Raw genomic sequence first — 23,489 nt, 5'->3', positions numbered from 1 at the left:
CAAATCTTAAAGACACATGCGAGAGATCTGTATCTCACTAATTGATATCCAATACCGACAGCTGTATTATAACATTACATAAATATCCCTTCAAAATAAAACAACGTTTAATCATGCTTTTGCCAATTAAAAAGCTTTTGAAGAAAGTTGGGAGGAGGCCAAACTAATCTCAACATTAGACATCGACGATCTCCATTCGCGATTCTTTACAACCATAAGCGGTGGGCATAATCTCAATTAAGCTTGGGTGTGGCATAGGAATAGTTGGAATTTCCTGTTAAAAGCTATTTTAGTACAGGGTTTCGCAAGTTCACGCTAGTAAAATTCCACTTACGCTATCTGGTCTATCGAATAAATACGCATACAAGCAACGTAAGATGGAGTCATGAGCAATGATTAGTACGTCATTTTTTTCCCTTTCCAATTCCATGATGACGGCTTCTAAACGAACAGCCAAATCGTGATAAGACTACATGAAATATTAGGATGATAATGAGACAGATTTACTATTTTAACTATTAATTACCTCAGCTCTAGGATAACGGTGTCTATAAGGGTCTTCTTTAGCCCTTTCGATTTCATCTGGAAATTTTGCCTTGATCTCTGCTAAAGTTAACCCATCGATTTCACCAGGATTCAACTGGTTTAAAACGGAGTGTTGCCGAACTAGATATCCTGCCTCAACAAACGGATGACCAGTCTGTCTGACTTTCTTTTGGGTCGACGTCCAGATTGTTAAGGGCCGCTCTTTTTCGTCGGAATTCGTTGCTGTAGGCTTTCTCTTTTGACGGTAGGCTAAAACAAATTTTTTTAATTTTTGGGCATACAGTTTGCCTTCATCTGAAAGGTCTGCATCTTCTTTAAATGAAAGAGGGTTTGTGGATTCACCAGCCTAATAATTTGGTGATGGTGAATAAGAACTATACAGACAAATTTTCACGTTTTACTTACTCTGGCAAAGTAAATGGTTCTCGGATGATTATGCAGATTCATCAAATAATATACTATGCGAGACTTCGAGAGGAAAATTTAGAACAAGTTAGATTATCTTGACGTGTAGCATGTACCTGTAAATAACCTCGAACATTATTCACGATCAATTGCTCCCCCACATTCATCAACTTAACAAACGGGAATGATAGCTCTGTTATAGTCTTATAATGAACCTCACATTGTTCAATACGATGCTGTATTAAGTAGATATTTAATTCAGGTTATACAGTTACATAAAATTAATTCTTACAGTGTAATCCTTGACGGCCTCTTCGGGATCCCAGCCTACATACTAAATATGGAGCATTAGGTAAAAAGACAGAATTGATTAAAATACTTTACATCAGGTGAAGAAATTTTGACACTTCTAATATTTGACAAAACTATAGATGGTCTATCACAAATGGATTCAATGAAGAGGACCTACAAAAAAAAAAATCAATAAGCAACATTTATGTGTAACCTAATTCGGTCGTTACATGTATATCATTGGACACTAATTTGTCATGAATTTCCTTTCTTCTATCATCCGTAATATTGTTGCCGTCATAAATACCGACCTGACCACCACCGTGTTGGAGCCACTCAATCATATCATTTAAACAGTCATCAGCAATTTTCAATCTTTTCTCGTAAGCATCATCATTATCTTTGAATTTCGTTTCTGTTTAGTTAAATGTTCTAATAAAACATGATGATATTATTACTACTTACTTGGATCGAACATTTCATTTGGAATTTGGCCCATAAGTTTTCTTCGGTAGTTTCCAACACTAAATACTTTTGTCGATACACCCAACCATCTCATATATCTACATAACGATCTTGAAACGTGCGTTTTTCCTCTGGCTGGCAGTCTTTATATTTCGCCATTAGCTTCATGACCAAATTAAAATCAGTGAAATGCTTACCCGACTGTAATAATAGCTACGGCTCCGGCATGAAACAACCGTCCACTTGCTGTTTTATAAAGTTGGGCACCCATAATTAAGTATGCGTAAACAAACAAAAATTAAAAGGGAAAAAGAAAAAGTCCAAATTTAATGAGGAGATGCTTTGCCAAGTATCCGGATTTTCCCGGTGTAACGTGAAAGATTTGACGCACTGGCATATTATATCATAGTGCATATTTTTGGGTTGAATCGAAAGTATCTTTAAGCGTATCTCTATGTCAGGTAATTGCTAAAAAAACATTTAGAAAAGAGTGAAAATATTGAGAAAAATCGAAAAAGTATTCACACTTCAAAGATGCTCAGTTTTTAAAAAAGCTTATTCGACACGATCGTCCGTGGTGGTAACATTAAAGCCTTAGACATTGGTAGTTAAACAATATAAAAAAAAATAACGAGGGGTTTCGATGCCGGTCAGTTGGTTTTTTATCTCCTAAAAGGTAAAAAAAAATGTGCTGATTATAACAATCTTACTACAAGAGGCATAAAAATACTAATTACCAAGAGCTTCTTTTCTTTGCTATACTTACTGGGTTTGGAATAGATTCCATAACTATGTCGAGAAAATGAGAGTATAGTTGCATAAACAAATGTCTTAACCCACGACATTTAATTCCTGTAACGACATACTGCAAATGATAAATGTGCAATTATCCATGTTGGTTATGCCAACTCAACACCTTTTTAGTCATATATACAACATGTTACGTCATTTAGCCCTTTCTTTCTTTTGTCAACTTATTGAATAGAGGATGGTCCTTTATGGCACAATATTACTTTATTATTGAAAAAATTAGCTATCACCTTTTCCCCTCTGTTGAGTAACTTCTTTTCTCTTACAAAATTAATCCGTTTAAAAGCGGACGACGGCCAGTACGCCGTATTTTGAATTCAGTACAAAGACTTCAAATTTTTGTTCGCACTTTTACATTAATGAAGCTCACTTTTATTAGTAAACTGCAGAACGGGATCTTTTGACCTTTAAGATGCTCCGAAAGATATTTATATGCAAGCTTTTGCAGTACTTGGACAAAGATAACCGCTTCTTCAAAGAAAAATCCTACTGTTGTGCAGGTTAGAAAGAAGTTTAGCATGCTGACAAGCAAAAAAAAAAAAAGAGGATGACTCAAAAGTAAGGATCGTTTAAGGAACGACAGACCAAAGAAAAGGAAACCAGACAAATTGAATGATAAAATCACGAAGCCTTGTAAATTGTTAAAACTTCTACTTTCATCTGGCAATTTAATAAACAGCTTGAACGATGAGAGCCCCTCTCTATCAACAGTTTTTAAGGCTTACGACATCAAGTAAAACATACCTATCAAAATTGAAAGGCAAACCCTCTAAACCATAAGTATGTCACAAGATGAGAAGATTATGCAATTAGTCTGAGTAAAAGTTGTTCAAGTAATTTTTTCCAAGAAAAGATTACACATTTTGTTGGATGACTTCATTGATACCGTACTCCCGAAAAACCTTGTTGTATCCATCAATTACCAATTGAAACCAACAATTTTTTCACCCAGGCCAAGGTAACACATGTACATATCGCTCTATACAACATGCCAAATAAGTATAAATCAAGGAAGAATGTAATGTGCAAATATAGGAAGAAAAAAAAATTGACAGGAAAAAAAATGTGTAGCTACCTCACAGCTATTAGTGCTTTTTGTCTTTAAAAATTGTATTCTCAGGGCCAATGCATGATTTGCAAAATCACACTGTGGAACCTTCTAGATAAAAGATCGCGATAAAGTATATAACAATAAGCACTTATGAATTTGTATTTATTTATTGATGTAGATTACTAAGACCAGCGTAGTAATCAAATTACTATCGTTATTGGTATTTTCTTCCATGGACAACATTAATATTGGCTTCATATTTGTGATATCGGGCATCCGAAATAGCAATGTTTCCAATTTCAGCATCCGCCTTCAAATCCACAACCTGAAAAATGGATCCTTCGTGTGCCTTCACTAGTTGACCACCTGAGAGATATCCAAGACGGTCCTTTGTAAAGTATTGACTAAGCAGCCACTCAACTGAAATTACCCTGCTCTCGGGGGTGATTCGCATGGCGACCATGCTCGCTAACCATAAGATAAAAATACAGCCAGCAAGTACCCAGAATGGCCATTTCCATAAAACATGGTATACATAACAATTGTGCAGTATACGAGACTGAAATGTCGTGTAACTAATATCGTGGTTTTCTGTCATATCCTCATTATTATAATCGCACAAGACCCGAGCAGCAACTGTCGCCATACTTTCGAGTCGACTTGTAATTGTTTCTAGACTTTCTCCATCAATAAATCGATCGCCTCTATATACATCATTAATACCTCCACCAGATATCCAAGTCATTAACACATTTCGATACATGCTTCCATTTCGTTGTACTGCTTCAAACATATATTTAAATAACATTGGTAAGCCGCCGTTATAAGCATCGTCTTCATAGCGAATTATATTTGTTATCTTTTTTGTGTCGCAGTACGTGTTATTACACGATGTTAGTGCTGTAGCATATCCTATATATATTGAGCAGTTGACGGAATTAGTGGGAACACCAGCCATACCATAATCATCATGATAAGGTATAGACACAGTTCCAGCCCATGGGGAGGGATACTTCTTATTTATAGATGACGGGATCGTACCCAACTCCGGATTAAAGCGGCTAAAGCCTTCTTGATACTTTACGAGTTTGCATGAAACATTTGCGTAAGGCAAAACACGTTCAAAGATAGACTGTCCAAGCAAAGTGTCTGGAATACTGCGGTCATAGATTTCATTTGTGAATGTAGTATTTGGATTTCTTAAGCTGTTGAAAGCATCTAACGCCAAGACCGGAAATATTCCGCCTATAGCATCTACTGCATTTGTTGCTGCACACGTGGAATAGTTTCGTATAGCATAGTTGGATGAGCCAATGTCTAAAGAAATACGATCTACACCCATGGATACAACAGCTAGCTGCTTGGTCACCGCACTAATAATTAAAATCAGGATAATTAAAATGATGCTAAACCACCTTTTTCCTGCAACGAGCATTGGTATTTGTCCAGGAGTGTGCCCACCGATAATTGCAACTAGATGAGAGAAGTTTGCCCCTTGGTATCTGATCATAGTGTAAGAAACACTCGCAATAGCTTTCATAAGAGTCGCTACAACACAGCCACCGATAACAGTAGATATCACAGAAACAACCACTTTTGACTGCAGAGATTGTGCATCGCTAATTGTCTCGCCTGTCCATTTCCAAAAATGCTCTTGTTCGGTGTGGATAAAACAAAACAAAATCCCAATAGCTGGTATTACTGTCCAGATATAAAAATCGAATACCCCGATCGATCCAGCTTCTTCTTTTGATGCAGAAGATGATTCAGTCGACACTTCATCTACTTCTTTGTCATAGTCATATTTCTTCTCGGCGATAGATGCCATTTTATTATAAATTGCTTACAAAGAACAAAGGGTGTACGAATTCATATTCCACATAATTGAATTATATAACTGAATTATAGGATGGTCGCACATAAAGTACTTTATTGTGTTCACGTAATCATTAGTCATCATTTAAAACACGAACACAACTCCATATTTAGGCAATATTCTTTTTTCAGACCAATATCGTTACACATGTTGCTGATCTTGTGTACCGCCACTGATTTTTTGAGGCGTTTTCGATCGTTACATAAGGAAAAAATAGAACGATGGTGTTACTTCCTATTGTTCAAGTAATCAGGCGCTGACATGTTATCCCATAGCTTCGGGAATATTACAACTCTCCCTTCATTATGACTGGATGGGATACTACACTATTTTAAAAAAAGAAAAACACACCCGCTCGTTCCTGTTGTGAGAATAAATTCTTATCAATAAATCCCATTTTAAGTTCCTTCATTCGCCAAATTCTTTTGATCAAAGTTTTGTGTAAATGACTTTTATAAAAAAAAATATATTATATCAAAGATTATGAATAAAACTGTATTACTCAGCACCAAAAAATTTTCCAATAAGCTTCAAATATGGCCCCTGAGAAGATTTAAAGGCTCAAAAACTAAAATTATAGTCACTGACAAATGAAATATCATGTTTCAATTGTTTCGAACATTATTTTATGTTCATTGCATTCAATAAAATTTTTATCCATTTGAAGACATGCTGTTAGACCTAATTTTGCAATAAGTTTTTTTTTCTCGTATCACCCAGCGTTCCCACTATACATTTTATCAAGGTATGACAAACAGACATGAATTACTCGTACCACAGGCTTGGTTATGCATGTACTCAAATGTAAGTTATTGGTTGGGCGATGATATTACATCTTTCGCTTCAGTTAAAAGCTTTGTTTCAAATGAACAGTTTTCTCAGATCCAGTTGTTCTAAATATATTATGGCGTGTCTTTTAGTTTATGAAAGCTTAACTTTATTATTTCCGACCCAACACACTCGTATAAACTGCCTTACACTTTGAAACCGTGCTGGTTCGCAATATATTTCGCCGAAGAAAAAAAGTTCTTGGGAACTGCAGAAGGTCCCTTTTTAAACCAATTAGTCATTGTTTGCCGAAATTGATTATTGTATATCATTACAAATGATGACATAAACTTGTTTTTGTTATCGTGATAAATGTGAGAAATTATCATACACATTTTAAAATCTTCTTTTCTCTCTTAACATTTTATTAAGATTTTTAGAGAAAATTATAATTACTTCAAAAAACAGAAAAAAAAAATAGTCTCAACCCTATCCCAAGTACATGTCGCGGTTGGTTTAAGTGGTAATTAAGATGTACAGTTATATGATCATTATGTATAAAAATTGGTATCATGGCAAGAATTTCACATTTTATACTAAAATTAGTGTGGGCGTAGACGGATCCACAACTGGGACAGGACCTATAACATTATAAAATGCAAATAGAAAATTCCTAAGAAAACCACCAGTCGCCCACAAGAAGCCTCATTGAAGGCTACTCGCTATTAAGAACCATTGCTGTTTTAGGAGAAAACATAAGGTTTCGGATAGCATCAGTCATTGTCGGAACTTCAAATGCAACGTTGTTGTTTCATTCACGGTTGTTCGCGATTCAGGGCCATCGTTTCCAAAGTAGAAACAGAGGATATCAATCAAGCAGTGCTTTGCTGATAGTCGGATTACATATGGCTTCTGGGAATGAACAACATAGGAGGAACTTTCACGTTCAAAAATGAAATAAACGAAGTTCCGCTATCAACAGGTGGCGGCTGTTGCAGAAATAACTTGATATTAAAGCCAGGGATAAGGCTTTAAAAGTCTCGTTTTTTTTTATAAATAAATAGAATAACGATATATTTCTGATTAATAAATTTTTAGTACTATTTAGATGCAAAACCAAGATAAACTGTTAACAGAAAATTTATTATTACAACCTTCAACAATAGGAGAGTGTCAAATGTTGCTCTAAAATTGTATCGGGGGCGGTCTCTTTTTCTTCGTCATGCTCACCGGTAAATCGCAATGTAAATTGAAGTGATGTACTGTGATTAATTGGCTTAATTTCTAAACGAAGAGGCGCGTCATAATTTCGGTCGTAGCCAAATTCGAAGGTTGACAGCATATCATATGAAAAGTCATTCGAGGATATAATTCCTTCCAATTTTGTAGTAACCGAATGTGTTAGTCTCACTAATTCTGTAAGTTTTAAATGAAGATATTAATAACGCTATCTGGTTATACCAGGGTCATATCATGGGCACTTACGTAAGTCTATACAATCCTCCATTGTTATCAACCCTTCCATAGTTTTTATTCGGTGCCCGATGTCAAACTTTGTTATAAGTCCTGTATCGGGTATGAATTGTCCCTTCTTAAGTACCACTATTGCGGAGCCGACATCGCTTATTTTGATTGTCTCCTTATCATTCTGGGTTTTGCACGACAGAAAAAACTTGGACATTCTTTCCCCTATGACCAAAGCATATGTTTCACTTGACACCTGTTGCAGGTTACCTGTTATAAAGCTGTCATACATGTAAGGTTGCTGATCTATAGCAGGCTGCATAAGCTGGCATAGCGATTCTTCTAGAACATACGCCGGTGTATCTTTTTCTTTTGATTGAATACTAGAATCCATAGCTTCTTTCAAAATCCTTGTGAAAGCCGTATAATTTGGACAATCGTACACAAAAGGAAAGAGTTCGGTTAAAATAAACAGATAATCTACTACGTAATTTCCAAATAAGTCGTCATTTGTCAAGGAGGCTGCAATTGTATCTGTAATACCCTCTACGACAGGTTTTAAACCTACTTCAATAGTGGTTCGTAGAGATAAATCGAAAGTGCAATCACAAGTACGGCTTAATTTGATTTGTTGTATCTTATCCATATTTAAACTAGCTTGGCGTGGCTCAAACTATGTAGAACAAACGTTACACTTGACATTGTATGTTAAGTTTCCTTTTGTATACTTACGCATTCTGATACATATAACTTCAAGCTTTTCAAAACATCATTATATGTTTGCAGTGAATTTAAATCGGAAGACAGGCACATTTTATCCGTATCAGAATTACTGTGCTCAATTTTTCCACATGCTCTCATATGCTTCCAGATATTTATAGATATTAAGTCGATTATATTTCTCATTTCGAACTTTTTGTCTTTGATAATAATTGTAGATTCATTCCCTTTTGAAGAGCTAATCTTGACAACTTGATGTAAAGTGACCTGCAGGTGTGTTGGATGTATTTGGGCCACAACAAAGTAAGACTGCAGACACAATTCCAAGCACAGTTTCTGTTGAATAGCGGGCAAAATTCCTTCTCCACGAACAACGAATCTTGCCATTTTGTTATCACCAAACTCGGGTAAAATACCGCTCTCTATGAGAAGTTCTTTGGGGTTATTGTTCAATATAAGGTCACTATCCATCCATGCTTTATCCAGCGTTGCAATATACGCTGTATTTTTACTGTTACAATCATTTCGAAAAATTGTGTTTAATTTAAGATTGACCAATTTTTTAACGTAGCCGACGTACATCATGAGAAAGAGTCGGATGTATTTTGCTTGGCAAGTGAATATATGTGTTTTATCAGCCACGGAGAGCTTACTTTCTTTGCTTGGCTTTGCAAAATGACGATTCAGCTTTGAACGGACCAAATACCCGTTGACCTTCAATCCAGCACTTCGTACGGCAGACAAGTACTTTTCTTTGATTCGTCGATTTCGGGGGTCCCAAAATACACTCGCGATGACTGAAAATTTATTTTTCATGTAGACGTATGGTTTTATCCTATAAAAAATGGCCGTGTCAATAATTTGAAGTTCGAAGTTTTATACTTTTATACCTCTTTTTGAATTGATCTACGTCTTGTGCTTTTTTCATGGCATAAACATTACACTTATTTTTAATGGGCTTTTCATTATGTCCCAATGCTATGTTTAAAATATCTTCAAAATTTTCTTCCATGAAAATTTTTAAACTAGTTAAAAGTATGTATACATACGGATTAGAAATCCAAACAAAAAAGACTTATGACCAGCATACGTTACCTCATAGTTAATTTGAGCACAGGCCTTTGATATGTATACGTTTGGATGAAAAAATTACTTAAAGGCTGTATGTTACTATTTAGTGCACAAGAATCAAAAAATTACTTCAAATGGTTTATTGGGATATACTTGTATCTCAATTAAGAGCCACTTACCATTCTTTAAATTCGGTGAAATTTTGAACAGAGTTGTTATCTTCTACTAGTGCCCATGCTAACTTAACAGCTGTTGAAGATATGTCTGTAGAAGTGTACCAAGTAGAATTAATATACAACACATGTATTTCATCCATAATTTAATTAATTGGGTATGTTCATCTGGTACGGGACGCTGATTATGGCTTACCTATATAAATTATGTATTTCGGCTTTGAGACTTTGAGAGAAAATACGGCGGATGCTCCACAGCAACCAACTTTGGCATCTTTTAAAATAATAGATGGTGGTCTACGCGTATTTGAGATCTGAACTTTTTGTCTAATTTGAGCCTTCGTTCCTTCCATAGTATCTTGTCTAGTGATAAGAATACTTGAGGCTGAACATTTTCCAAACGTCATCAACGTATTCTTTAGTTTTTTTGTGTCGAAGACTTGAATCCATTCAATTAAATTTACTACAAGATTATAATAGAAGTCTTCGTAATAGCTAACATCTAATCCAGTTGTTATTAAAAATGTCGTACAGCTTTTCCCTGCACTACACTCTGACAAACTGCGTAGTTCGATTTCAAAACGCCTCTTGATTAAAATAAGTTCCTCCTTTGTAATGGGTTCAGTATAGCAATTTGTGGCATCATCAATCCTATTGCATGATTTATGGACTAAAATGTATTGCTTAAAAGACGATAACTTGCATTGACTATTGTATGCTTACTAAAACTTCTTTTGGGATATACAGGAATAGTAAAGTAAATTGATTTGATTGATTTAGCGAGGTAATAATCGTCAAATGCTGGGACTGAAGGATATTGGGCTGAAAACAAATCAAGTGCGACAATAATTTTGCTGTCGATAACTTTTATGGCATACATCGTATATAGTCTCCCGTATCTAATTTTGGAACTCATTTGACTGCTTTCGTGTTTAAGGGACTGAAGATAGCGGAATCTCGATTCTAGTCGCGTAAATATTAATAATCTATCAGAATGATCTTCTTTACTGACTAGACCAGCTTTGATAAACAGCTCACGTAAATGCACTTCTCGAATGGTCTCATTCCAATGTGTCGGGATAGTGATTGCGAAGTGATAATCTAAATCGGTAATATGGGTTGTAAGCCTTCCAAGCGAAAAACCTTCGTGTAGTTGTTTCAGAAACAGAACGACACCTTCTTGTATCATTAGGTCATGTATATCATTTTTGTATTTCTTTTGTTTTGATCTTGAGTAGACACTGTCCAAATGCATAAAAACATTATCTACATAAAAAATGTTTTTATTGTCTTGGGATCGATGTCTCTCCTTATCTGCCTCGACTCCAAATTTAAGAATAAGCCTGGAATCTGCATCGTAGAGTATGGAAGACCTCATCTTTCTATGATTAGGTCTTTTATAAAAGGGAGAAATATTGTGTCAACTGAATTTTAATCAACAAAGATACCATTTGATGATATATAACTTACTCGTAACTGGACCGGTTATTACATTTTCTAGTGTTGGTGAAAGAATATGTCACGAAAGTTTCGACTTCATCCAAATCTATTTTATGTCAAAACCCTCTATTCAGTCAATTACATTGTGTTATTACTCACATAAATCAATGCAGTAAGGGTGTTTAGAAAAATTACAAATTTTCTTCATGCTATAGTTTCAATGTTTAAGATAAAAAAAGAAGAGGATACAGAAATGTAAAACGAAGATTTTTAATATGGTTGAAAAAGGCAAAGCCAAGTGTAACAAACAAATGTTTTCTTACATGTTTGATGCTTTTCTGCGTTTTTGTTCCTTGGGAGATGCAAAATAGCCACAAGGATTTTAGCTGTCGCAGAATGTAGGATGCTTGACCATGACACTATTTATGGAAACGGACCAAATAATTGTACGTTAGAAACACAGAATTCCATATTTGAGTGTTGATCCTGCGCTGAACAACCAATTAATCCATGACGTTGAATGGCTCAACAAAGCGAGGTCAAAGGGAGGCGACACTTTTATCGGAACGAAACTCTTATTTCTCCTGCGTGTATGCTACGAAAAAAATGTATCAATTAAACTCAGGAACCTTATTTTTGTACGTAGATCTTCTTTTCAGCAGCCGAAACTAGCCTACGCAATTCTAGACTATCCACTGAGCATGTCTATTTTGGACAATGAGGTCGAAATTAAGGAGTTCATTGTTTGTTTGGGCCATGTCGTTTTTCTCCTGACAGATTATATATATATACCAAGTGCATAACTACGACAAAGAGAAGCTTTTAGAAAATATAAAAGGGAGGATTGCAGACTTAGAATTTTTACTTGTTACATTATTTAATCAGATAAATAAAGTGTTGAAGACAGACTACTGTAGAAGTGGTTTTTTATGCCACTGAGATGTATAAGGGGATGTGTAGCCTTGGGAATTTATAAATAGCTTTACATTTATCTAAGCCGAACATAAAATAAAATTGGGGAAATAGGCAAATCTGGGAAATTAAAAGCTGTCCCTACCGAATGGTAGAATCAAATCAAATACATTGAGATATTATACATTACTCATTATATCAGCCATTCCCATATATAAAAGGTATAAAAAACAAAAGAAGAGAATGATTTATAAAGTGTGCATTATTGACAAAATACAAACACACGTGTTGACATCTTTTGCTATGTATAGAAATGAGGACTGTACCTGATTTTAATTTCATGCAGTCACACACTATTGCTGATACAGGTCGTTCTTTGCGGGGGGAATAAATACTTTGCTTACCCCTTGACACAAAAAATGGCTTGTAAAACCTATTCTTCAATTTTCAAGGCCTTATTTACACAGCATCGATCGTTTTCTGCGACAAAGACTCCAGCAAAAGTTTGGACCTCAGAAGAATCCAGAAAATTACTAGATCTTGTAGAGATCCATGGCACTAATTGGGTGACGATCCAGCAACATTTCCTCGATCGTAATCGTAAATCGTTGGGAGGTCGATACCGATCTTTAATGAGCAGTAATTTGATTTATGGAGCTTTTTGACTCATTCAGCTTTTACTAACCTTATCGATAGAAAGTGCTGACGAACTTAAAAGCATGGTCGATACTGGACCACAATCTCGAGTTTATGAAAGTTGGACAAAAGGAGAAGACGCAAAGTTGTTGGCACTAGTGGAAGAACACGGGATGCAATGGACCAAAATCAGCCAACATTTTGAGAATCGCACGGTGTCTACAGTATCCCAACGATACAACCGACTTACAGGTAAAATTACTGGACGGAAATAGAATATCATTGTTTGTTAAAGAAAAAAAAAAACCTTCTAAAAAGTGGGATCAAAGATTAAACGTGGGACTTGGACGCCTGACGAGAACACACAGCTTCAATCACTTCGTCAACTTTATGGGGAAGACTATAAACATATTGCGAGTGTTATGCAATCACGTACTGCAGATCAGTGTCGGGTCAGAGTAAAATACTTGTTGACCTCTCCCGTGTCTGTCGGGAGCCTTAAGAAAAACCAACTAGAAAATTTAAGAGAAGCGGTCAAAACATACGGGACGGAAGATTTCCGGTTGTTAATTAAGAAAGCCAATTTACCTTCCACCTTGAATCACGAGGAACTGCGTAGATATTACTGGAGAGAATTAGACCCTGCAATCGATACTAGCGAATGGACAAAAGAACAGGTGGTTTCGATGGTAAATATATATAATGAGCTGGATGGTTGTATGGAACTTGTTCAGATGAGAATACCTGTGAAAAGAAGTTTAAAAGATATGTGGACTCACTATCATGCCCACGTCCTCAATAATGACTGACACACGATTTTTTGTTTATTAATTATGATTAAAAATGTCAGAATATATATAAGACCGTTTTTTATAGGGGGTTATAAATATAAGGAGCCTTTTTTTTTTTCCAGGATAATGAATGAAGGGGGTTTCAACTTGAATTTTATTATTAATGCTTACTGTCAATGGGTGTGGAATTACCATAATCGCCATAGGGTGGTGGTGATCTTTTTTCTTGCATTGGTAAAAATGAAGGAGGTCGGGTTGCACTAGGGCGTACGGGCAAAAAAGGTGGCGGTGAGTTATTACGAAATCCGTAAACCTTTTCTAATATGGAATCACGCTTTGACTTTTTCTGAGGTGTCATCATGACAATAGGCGATGGTATAGACGAATGATTTTGTTTGACCATGGCAGGTTGATAGGAAACGGTAATTGGTTGCTTGGTTGCTAGGTATTCAATATGCATCTGTTCTTGTAATTGAAGCCTTTGTTCCAGATCGAATAGCTCTCTTCTTCGGCTATTCGCTTTGTTCATCATGTAAAATATGCCTATAAGCGACAGAGAGAATATAATAACAATGATAACTATGAATAACACTTGGTTTGTATTCGGCATGGTATATATGTGTATTAGAAATGAGAAAGAAGAAGAAAAAAGTGAGTGAGGTACAAGGCTTATTTATACCAGTAATTTTTAAGGCTCCTTTTTTTTATTGTTCAAGACCATTCTTTTGTTTGAAAAATGAGGGAGAGGTACGGGTAGGGGATGGATTCGTATGAGAAATTTTATAGTTCATTGTGAGGTAAGGGATCCAATTCTAAATACTCTGCAGCAAAGGTACGAAAAATAACCGCCAAATTTTCAACCACAGCTTGATCTATACAGTCTGCATTATCCTACATGCACACATGTTAAAAATTATTTAATAGATTTCATGTTAATATCAGCAACTTACGCCTCGGTTGTGCCAGACACTTGGAAAGGGATGTGGAATCATGTGCAAAATATTCACACCACGCGTTAAAAACGGTACATGATCATCACCAATGGCCTCTCCCATAAATGTCAGGAATGAATTTGGATTAAACATTGAAATTAAACGCTCACCCGTTTTTGAAGAGACAGTCTTCAATATGGATTGATTATTTAATCTATTCTCTATCCCAATCAATTTGTAAAATAACCAGCTGGTGGATCTATAAAAGTTTGGGAATTGGGCATTGGGAGTACCTAGCAAATCCAGCAAGACGAGCACTTCCATTTGATCCAATCTATTCTTCATGACTTTTTTAGGGTGTGTAACTATGCTAGACTCCCATTTCTCTGCCAAATGTCGGGCTCCATAGATAGAGTCAGTAGGTCCCCATTGCTGAAATGCCTCTTCGCCGTCAAAGAAGATCATTTGGACCGTCTTGTCCTTTTGGCGATAATGAATTGATCCATCGCTTAATAAATCATCCAGCGTCTCGGCAATATTCATCAAGATACCACAGGGGATGGCACTATCAGTGGCACCAATAAATTCAAAGTCGGGTTGATACATGGAATCATAATGAGCTGCCAGCACTAGGCGTGATGGCTTGTCGGGGTTTTGCGTCACTATAATATTGGCAAACTGCTTTTCTCCAAACGGTGTAGCATCAGTAAACTCATCAAGTTCCACATGCCATCCTAAATCCTCAAAATGTTGTACAATGTATTCACGCACTCGGATATTAGCGGATGTGCCCGAGACTCGTTCGACTAGCAAAGGTTTCATTAAAGTGCCATTGACCGCGAGCCTTTCTGGCTCTGTGAACTTTGCTAAATGGCGTAAAGATTCGTTAGGCAACTCCTTGTAGCATTGCACAATGAGTGGTATACAGCAAAATAAGAGACGGTTCAGTAGCATCGACCACTTCATTTTGTTGAATAATGATGAGTAAAAAGAGCTAACGAGAAATTATACATAAAGAAAAACACAGTACGTTTAAACTCCGGACATGGACAACCAAAAAGTTTTAAGATACTTTATTATGTATGAATAAAAAAAAAAAAAAGAGAGAGAGAGAGAAAGCAGACTATAGGGAGGACGTGGGTGCAAAGAGAAGGAGGAGGAGGGGTATTTTTATTATATTAATGATATAATTGCTTGTGGTTGGATAAATTGCCTTGAGAATGAAAACGTCGCTGACATACTGAACATCTTAAAGAATTTGATAAGGATTGTCTGCGATTTTTATGTACGGCTCTCTCTGAAAAATATGAATCTTCTTCTTCAGAGTATATACTAGGTGATGATGTTTGTGATAATGCGTCCATGATTCTGCGTTCTTGATATTCCTGAAGAGGCCATTCTGTATGTTTGGACGTGAAGATGGTGGTAGGATACATTTAAAAAGAAAAATAGAAAAGAAAAAAGATAAAGAATGAAAGAAAAAAAAATAAGATGATACGAAATAACTCATTATAAATGTTCTTCCGGCATAAAGATTTTTTCCATAAATTGTTCATAACTCCTATAAAAAAAAAAAAGGTTGATATTCGACATTTTTGACGTCATCTGTATTGGAGCTTACCAATTTGCTACTTTATGTCTGTTGGTGATGGTGCGAACATCGTTTGATCTTTGTGCGTAGACGCATTTGTAGAAGGAATAGAGGTTTGTATGAACTGTGGCGCGGAATGCATTTATGGTAGTGGCTCGTACTAATGGACCTAGGGTCGCTTGCGATACAATCATTCGGTCAAAAAGTGGACCAAAATAAGGTATCTATTGGACAAGAGGGTTAACTTTGAAACCACCTTTCTTTCGTCTATCTGAAACAAAAAGAGACAACCCCCCTACTTACTTTGCTATCTCGATAGATTTGTACGCGATAAAGATGAGCTGGCAATGGCGTTACAATGATCTGTGCGTTGCCAAAATCACCACCAATCGTATCAGTCCTGTAGTCTCGGTCATGCTCATTCCATACAATATGAACATGGTCATTACCAATATGACGTTTCTTTACATTAATTTCGTTAGCAATAATTCCAAGTGTTATGTTTCTTATTAAGCTTACCTTCTTGAGCTGCTTAGGATCTGATGTGTCGGTAGGCATTTTAGTTACATCATGGAAAATCATTTCTACAGTGGAGGAACAGTAATAAGAAGCCTTGGTGCCATTTGTTAAATTTCTTTCTAGGCCACCAAGATATCCCGTGTGTGTGGCAATATCAATTTCCCAACCCAGACTATTTACAAATGCATTATATCTCTCAGATCCTCGATTGTTCTGCAGAATCGTCTGTTCGTCTTCTTGGCCGTGACCGACATAGATAAGCCCAATCTTCATGGTTTCTCGCCTATTATACGTCCGGATTTTAATATATATTTTTTAGTTGTTTCCTATCTGTCTTATACACTTACCCGTGTTTTCGATCAAGGCCTCTTAAATCTCGATATAAAGCTGGTGATTTATTCAACATTTTGAAGGACCCATCCTTGAGATGATGATAGTGTAGTAAACCCATATGACTCATCAAGAGACGGCTTTGTTGGAAAGGCACATGCGGCTGTTCGGCTTCTTGAGGGAAAGCAGGCAAGAAGTCCTTTTGGTGACTAAACTCTGCCATCAGCTGTAAATCTCCACGTTTCAAAACGCCATCTTCCTTTCTGCGGAGTGCGTTCATTTTTGAATACCAGAGTTTTCTTTTTTTTTTTTTTGTGGGGGGGGGGGTTTTTTTTTTTTGGTTTTTTTATTATTATTATGTAATATATCAAAGAGGGAAAAAATTAAAATTTTAAACTTACATGTCAGATTCTTGTTGTTGGTTATTTTGAGCTTCGTTTTGTAAATATTCATCCATGCGAGAACCGAGATCGCCGAGCATGTCCATCTGTAAATCAGAAGGTGCGGTAGCTACATGTAAAGGTAGACTTGGGTTTAACAAACAATCTGGGTGTAAATCGCCAATATGTTTCAATAAATTGGCCATTGGATCTTCCATTGGCTGCATGATATTCTTATCCTTTTCAGGTCTAAAAAAGGAGATGTAATGTGAATCATGATAGAATTCACCCATATGGAGAGACTTACATTTCATCTGCTGATTTAATACGCACGTCCTGCCTTAATACAAATCCTTTATCATCTGCCTTGCACTGGTTGGATGTTTCGGATTTACCCGACAGGTTTGGTTCCAAGTGCGTATCCCATACATATCGCCCAGTCAAATCTCGGATGATCATTCTAGCTTGTGCTCCTATACAGAAAAAAAAGTTAAAATTAATATTACTCCTCCCATCTCTTGGTTGGTACCTTTTAATTCTGTCTGAGGAATTTCCACAAATGCAATAATCGTGGTATCGTTAAAGGAGAAATATTGGTATTGATTATATCGCATATCATCTTGGGCGACACCGGGTCCAACAATTGTGCTATGAATGGTCGCGGGTCCATATGGCGGAGCAAAATTATTAAAATGATGCAGTAAATGAAGCAGGACCGCTTCTGCCGATTCCTATAAATAAAATTAATAAATAAGATAAGGGAGGAGGGGAGATGCGTACCTTGACATATCCTCCATCATTCTCAGGTACTTCTCCATGATGAATGAGGTCATACTGGATATGTGGTCTTTTCTCTGATAATAATTTAAATTTGAATGATACTTCCTTTTTTTTACTACCGTGATGTGTGGTCGTATGGCTGGGTCTAGGCGGGTGCGGTAATATTTTGTCGGCCCCCTCCTATTTTTCGCAAAAAAAACCATTAGTAATATGACTCCCCCCAAAACTAGCTTAATATATACTGTACCGAAGTGATATGAAGTGCTAGTTCAACCACATCAAACACGAGCTGACATAAATCCGTCTCTGTTAAAATCATGGGTTCAATCGCCATAATCCATTCCAACAAACAACTAAATAACTTGGAAATGATGAATCCTCTTCCACATTTCGTGTTTCGTTCATATTGTTTCAAATGAACATTGAGCGCATCAATAATCCTGGTTAAAATTTCCTGCACAATTATCTATCTCATATCTTGTTAATCTGTGCGTGTGAATGATTTAATTTTTAATTTTTACCCCTTCTGGATCCAATTCTTTGCTGTAAATTTGTGCAAATGTGATCAAACAATCTGAAACATTATTCACAATCGGAATATTACACCAATACAAATGGTTGACCAAGGAAAGAATGCATTCATGAATGATATCATATTGAGGACTTTTTGTGTGATAAACAAGGGTTAGATAAAAAAATAAGAAACTACGTATTACACGCAACACAGATGAACTATACCTTTCAGCAGACAACATTTCATCCAATACAAGTGTACATAATGCACCAAGTAACATGGAATGCGCATCTGTATCTTGTTCTTGTGGGATGGGGTGACCCGTATTTACCAAACGAATAAAGATATTCTTCAGCCATACCTTGACATCCGCAAACGAAAAAGATTTTTCTTGGAAACATTTGGCCCATGTCATATCCAATTGATCGGTTTGGATCGTGACGTTTTTTAAATGATTGGAAATCGAGACGAGCGATCCCAAGATCGTAATACAGCTTTTGCGAACATGCGGCGGTACCGCTGTATCATTAGTCAAGAGTTGTTTTTCAATGGCATCGATATAGGCCGGGATTAAAATATGCACACCAGGTATTGAAACACCAAAGAGTCGCTCCGAGTTTGATATAATTGCTTGGATTATCGCATTGTCATTAGATGCAAATCCCTAAGTAGAAAAGAAAAAATAGGCGTCATTTTTTATAATCAATAGACATCTCTTGTAATTTTTACCTTGAAAACAGATGTGAAAAAAGCCGCATAGTATCCTTCTGGCACCTTCTCTTCCGGTCTTTGGGACATGAGCCTACACAAACTACCATAAGCTGCTGCCTTTCCAACGTCGTACGCGCTTTAAGAAGAAAGGAGATTAGTATATCATTCTACCTTACAAATTATGAACACTCACGAAGGTAATTCAGTTGCTTGGAATAACCAAGGTGCTACTTCATACATGGCAGGAATTGGTATATCGCGATAAGGTTGTTGTGCTCTCACTTGTCTGAGCGTATCCCAAATCTCCACCACACATTGCATAGCAATAGCATGGTTTTGAGGACCCTCAATCTGATTGATATTACCGATAGTCAACAACATGTTCTTCCATAAGTTCAGCACTTGTAATCCATCATTGGGTAAATTACTAAGCACCAAGAAATCAGAGCTTTTGAATGTTCCTAAACCTGAAGGCAGTTTTTCTGTAATGGATGCAGGATTGGTCATCATCGAGATAGATTCACCACTTGCCCATACAGATGAGCTTGGTGTACGATTGGATTTATTGGAAGATTCATCCAACGAGCTTGAAGTACTTTTACGATCTGAATCCATTTTTTTATCTTCGTCGAGAGCTACTTTTGTAGCTTTAGATGCACCAGGTTGTTGTGTAGTGTCTCCATGATGCACAAAACTTAACAATTTAGAACCCGAGTCTTGCCACAAGGTATCCAATTGCTGGATACTGATTGTGCGACGACCTACGCTTTTCTCTCCAACACTACCTGATAAACTATTACCACTTGTATTGGTATTGCTTCGTTTACCGAGTGACGCATTCACAGGTGAGATATTGCTGGTGCTATGAATGCTACTAGCAGGTGTACTGGATTTAGGCTTGAACTTTACCTTGCTACTACTGTCCTCATCGTCTTCTGCATCTTCATCAGGAACCGAGGTTAGATTGGTGGATTTACGGTCTGTTTTAAAAGTATTCGCGAGTTCGGATAAGGACGCGCTACTGAGGTTACGCAAGATGGTTGAAACGCTACCTTCGGGTGTAGGTTCTACAGGTTCGGGTGGTGGATCAATGAGCTGGCCATCACTGGAAGATAAAGGACGACCGGTTGCAGTACCACGATTACCGGGGAGACGAATATTACCTTGCATACTGAGGTGTCGGGATCTTACTTTGCTTCGATTCGCTGTAGATCGTGCATTGTTGGCCGTGGTATTTGCATGATGTGAGGAAGGACGGTTGGTTGGAAGTTCCTCAATCAGTCTATACTTGCTATCTGAATAAAGCTCATAATCCACTTTGTAAAGTCGAGAAGATAATAAACGGGTTAATTTCTGCATGATCCTGACCCATTGATTTAATGCTTGAACCCAACGCATGGAACTGACTAAATGCACCTTTAAATTGGTCCATAAATCCACATGCAAGATACGAGCTCTGACAAAGGCATGAAGTAAAGTTTCCCAAATATAATCGGCTAATTCTTCCGCCAAAGCATGGACGGGTATACGGCTGTATTTTTCGGGTTGACTCATAAACCATTGTTGAATATCCAATAAACATTGCAGCATCAATTCCCAACTCTCCCATTCAATATCAATACCACCCTTTGATACAGCGATGGCGCGGTAAACATTGATGGCGTCCTTGTATAAGGCAACCAAACCTTCCCAATCTGTTACTTGTTGAACAGTAGCAGCTAAAAAGTCTCGTGTATTGTTGGGTTGTGGACGATGTTCTTCAAATACCAGCTTGATCATTAATAAATAGCGGCGTAAAAATACATTGGCATCCGAATATTCTTCTTTGGGTTTCATAGGATGATCATCTGCAACGGTGGTGGTGATGGTAGGTGGGGAAGACGAAAGGACGCGAGAGGAAGTGGAAGTGACGGAAGTTGAAACGGATGCTGTACTACTTGATCGGGTGACGATACTACCGGAGCGTCTTAAAAACGAGGGACGTTCATCTTCGCTGCCTAAAATCCAGACACCCAAGATATGAATGGCACCGCGTGTGATGTCCCTATATTGAGCATTGGTGCAAGGCAAGATGAGTGATTGACGTAAAATTTCGTGCAACATTTCTCGAGTCTCGTGGGATGAAAGAACAATGGATTTTAAAATAGGGGTTGCGGGGGAGGAGATTTGAAGATGTGGCCAATGCGTATTGACATTGTGATTATTGTCAAGACAGTAACCAATTAAAAACCTCAAAAGAGATCGTAAAATGCTGGGAGGACATGAAGGGAATCCACACACTACATATAGAGAATAAGTTAGAGGATGAACATGTTTAGATGTATATGAGAGTAAAATTACCTCCGTTTTTTAAAGAGCCTTCTACTTGTAAGGATTGAGATATTAATGGTACAAACTTTGTCATGTAATGAGTACGAAATATTTTAAACAAGAATTTAGCACTAGCGGTAGCAGCATCGATACCGACTCCAGTGGCAATGCCATCATCGGGTTCAAAATGATCTCCGGGAGGATACTCATATTCATCGGGAGGAGGTGGAGATCCAGCGGCAACGTAAGCCAATCTGACGAGATTAGAAATAAATATATGGATTAAAACAATGGAATCATTAAAGGTAGGTTGAGTTGGATTAGGATATAAAGGCTGAGAATCATCGCCGATAATAAAAGTTTGGTGGAGTCGAATCGGACTTGATCTGATCCTCTCGTCTCTTTGAAGGCCATGGTTGATTTGCTTATCGGCATGATTTTCTCGTAATTTTTTCACAAATTGAAGTGTATGTGATTTTGTGGTATGTTGTTGTTCTTCGGACAGTAGTTCGTTATTAGATGTTACATTATTTATATTAGTTGTATTAGTAAAATTAGTGGTGGTATTGGTAGTTGTGGTGTTGGTGGCGGTGGCGGTAGTTGTATTATTAGTATTGTTGCCTGAAAAGGTCTGAATATCATCCAATATAAACAAATCGAGTGAAATAGCATTGCAGAACAGATTCATACACTCAGGATATTCCACTACTTGGTCATTTAACCACAATAGGAGCAATTGAAATCCTAGCGCACGAAGTCGAGGGTGATTCCCATGGTCCAAAACATAAGATAAAATGGTGGCGATATTCTGTCGTTGCCAGCCATTACGCATGAGTTCGGGCACATACAGAAATATCTTTCGAAGCAATAATAAGGTCTTTTGGAGACTAACTAATTCCTTTGAATTCCAAGATTGAGGTCTTTCTGATTTGTCTAATGTTCAACATTAGTCTCCTCGCATTGCATATAAACAAAAAGAGCTTACGTTTTATCTTTTCAATTTGGTGCATGCAAGTTTCGAATACCACCTGAAATACTTGTTCTGCATGTTCTTGAAAGAATCGAGCTTGGTCAAATGTGTTCGTTGCATCTGTCAATGAATGTTAACGAGTGTGCTTTTATTGCGTTATTTTCTTATTTTTACCAATGAAGCTCCAAAGACTTTGGGCTCTTGACTTGGTCTTTTGCCTTTCGTCCAAAAAGTTCTTTGCCTTCTTTTTTAACTTTTCGGGTTTATCATCTTTACCAGCAAGAGTAAAAGTAGAGGTGGAAGGTAAAATGGGACCATCTAGACCATGGTCTTCGTTACTTGGCGTCTTTTCCGAATGACCTACAAGACCTTTAATAAGCGAAGACGTGGGTGCTGCCTTTCTCATATAGAATAGAGCGAGTAGAAAAGAAAAATAATGAACAAGAAAGAGAACCACACAAAAAAAAAGGTTTAGAATTTTTTAAAACTACACCCAAAAAAGGGGAAGGGGTTTTTATACAATGACGTCTGATTTTTTTTTTGATATTTTTCATACACAGAAATACCTTTCTTGCAAAAGAAACCTGGATCATATATCAATAACACTGACTGCAGTATTTGATTTCGATCTACAGGTAAATTACTGTCAATGTTTATTTACCTCCGAATTGCCACCCTTATAATAGATAATCATGGAATAAAAATAGTCAGGAGCTTCCATGGACTGGAATAATTAAAGAGTTGCATTTTTATAGACCTTGGATTGAAACTAGTGCTGCACAGATCAGTGATACAGGGGCGGAAGGCACTAAATCAGCTCCATTTTCCATCCGTTTGTATCGTTGATCGTGTTCATTCCCCCTGAACGCCCAAATAAGGTAGCTAAACTTGGTCCTTGAGCTTATATCTTTGTTCGTATAGGTGATTCAAGTCTCAACTTCCTTTATCTTTAAAAGAAAATCATGCTATTTGATATGAGACGTCCCTTCTCGCAATAAGCTCGCCTCTCTGGTTTTTTTTTCTCGGATTGAAA

At 37.0% G+C, this 23,489-nt stretch overlaps 8 protein-coding genes across 8 annotated transcripts; 1 reads left to right on the top strand and 7 right to left on the bottom strand.

Moving 5' to 3' along the window:
• Positions 1-511: 511 nt before the first annotated feature.
• On the bottom strand, positions 512-1,978 carry EV154DRAFT_416606 (6-phosphofructo-2-kinase-domain-containing protein; the record flags this gene model as incomplete). The annotated part of the gene is made up of 8 exons (XM_051595747.1): positions 512-892; positions 952-1,014; positions 1,068-1,187; positions 1,244-1,285; positions 1,336-1,416; positions 1,473-1,642; positions 1,708-1,850; positions 1,905-1,978. 8 exons carry the CDS (start codon positions 1,976-1,978, stop codon positions 512-514), a joined length of 1,074 nt encoding a protein of 357 aa, XP_051460011.1.
• Positions 1,979-3,713: 1,735 nt separating this feature from the next.
• On the bottom strand, positions 3,714-5,546 carry EV154DRAFT_500894 (uncharacterized protein). Its single transcript, XM_051600639.1, has one exon. It carries the CDS (start codon positions 5,394-5,396, stop codon positions 3,783-3,785), a length of 1,614 nt encoding a protein of 537 aa, XP_051460010.1. The 5' UTR covers positions 5,397-5,546; the 3' UTR covers positions 3,714-3,782.
• Positions 5,547-7,055: 1,509 nt separating this feature from the next.
• EV154DRAFT_137124 (uncharacterized protein) lies at positions 7,056-10,032 on the bottom strand. Its single transcript, XM_051594051.1, has 7 exons — positions 9,837-10,032; positions 9,647-9,731; positions 9,492-9,556; positions 9,287-9,421; positions 8,409-9,231; positions 7,698-8,349; positions 7,056-7,628 (listed from the first exon to the last, which is right to left on the bottom strand). Exons 2-7 carry the CDS (start codon positions 9,647-9,649, stop codon positions 7,369-7,371), a joined length of 1,938 nt encoding a protein of 645 aa, XP_051460009.1. The 5' UTR covers positions 9,650-9,731; positions 9,837-10,032; the 3' UTR covers positions 7,056-7,368.
• On the bottom strand, positions 10,033-11,452 carry EV154DRAFT_137123 (uncharacterized protein). Its single transcript, XM_051594050.1, has 4 exons — positions 11,404-11,452; positions 11,240-11,289; positions 11,111-11,186; positions 10,033-11,034 (listed from the first exon to the last, which is right to left on the bottom strand). Exons 2-4 carry the CDS (start codon positions 11,286-11,288, stop codon positions 10,311-10,313), a joined length of 849 nt encoding a protein of 282 aa, XP_051460008.1. The 5' UTR covers position 11,289; positions 11,404-11,452; the 3' UTR covers positions 10,033-10,310.
• Positions 11,453-12,359: 907 nt separating this feature from the next.
• On the top strand, positions 12,360-13,523 carry EV154DRAFT_549720 (uncharacterized protein). The gene is made up of 3 exons (XM_051604883.1): positions 12,360-12,631; positions 12,689-12,880; positions 12,947-13,523. Exons 1-3 carry the CDS (start codon positions 12,412-12,414, stop codon positions 13,435-13,437), a joined length of 903 nt encoding a protein of 300 aa, XP_051460007.1. The 5' UTR covers positions 12,360-12,411; the 3' UTR covers positions 13,438-13,523.
• A 56-nt stretch (positions 13,524-13,579) lies between these two features.
• Positions 13,580-13,948, bottom strand: EV154DRAFT_561099 (uncharacterized protein; the record flags this gene model as incomplete). The annotated part of the gene is made up of 1 exon (XM_051605652.1): positions 13,580-13,948. The coding sequence occupies one exon, from the start codon at positions 13,946-13,948 to the stop codon at positions 13,580-13,582; it is 369 nt and encodes a 122-aa protein (XP_051460006.1).
• A 251-nt stretch (positions 13,949-14,199) lies between these two features.
• On the bottom strand, positions 14,200-15,173 carry EV154DRAFT_416578 (uncharacterized protein; the record flags this gene model as incomplete). The annotated part of the gene is made up of 2 exons (XM_051595743.1): positions 14,200-14,310; positions 14,370-15,173. The coding sequence occupies 2 exons, from the start codon at positions 15,171-15,173 to the stop codon at positions 14,200-14,202; spliced, it is 915 nt and encodes a 304-aa protein (XP_051460005.1).
• A 212-nt stretch (positions 15,174-15,385) lies between these two features.
• On the bottom strand, positions 15,386-22,920 carry EV154DRAFT_500876 (uncharacterized protein). Its single transcript, XM_051600638.1, has 17 exons — positions 22,631-22,920; positions 22,472-22,576; positions 21,517-22,419; positions 19,370-21,455; positions 19,195-19,312; positions 18,690-19,129; positions 18,473-18,614; positions 18,199-18,417; positions 17,952-18,131; positions 17,701-17,902; positions 17,479-17,644; positions 17,193-17,420; positions 16,809-17,090; positions 16,462-16,744; positions 16,246-16,404; positions 15,973-16,166; positions 15,386-15,912 (listed from the first exon to the last, which is right to left on the bottom strand). Exons 1-17 carry the CDS (start codon positions 22,860-22,862, stop codon positions 15,861-15,863), a joined length of 5,991 nt encoding a protein of 1,996 aa, XP_051460004.1. The 5' UTR covers positions 22,863-22,920; the 3' UTR covers positions 15,386-15,860.
• Between the last annotated feature and the right edge of the window lie 569 nt (positions 22,921-23,489).

Source organism: Mucor mucedo (assembly GCF_025094135.1).
Source record: "Mucor mucedo strain NRRL 3635 chromosome Unknown EV154scaffold_23, whole genome shotgun sequence".
Classification (NCBI taxonomy): Eukaryota; Fungi; Mucoromycota; class Mucoromycetes; order Mucorales; family Mucoraceae; genus Mucor; species Mucor mucedo.
Note: the sequence above shows the minus strand (reverse complement) of the source record. Positions and strands in the feature narration are given on the sequence as shown.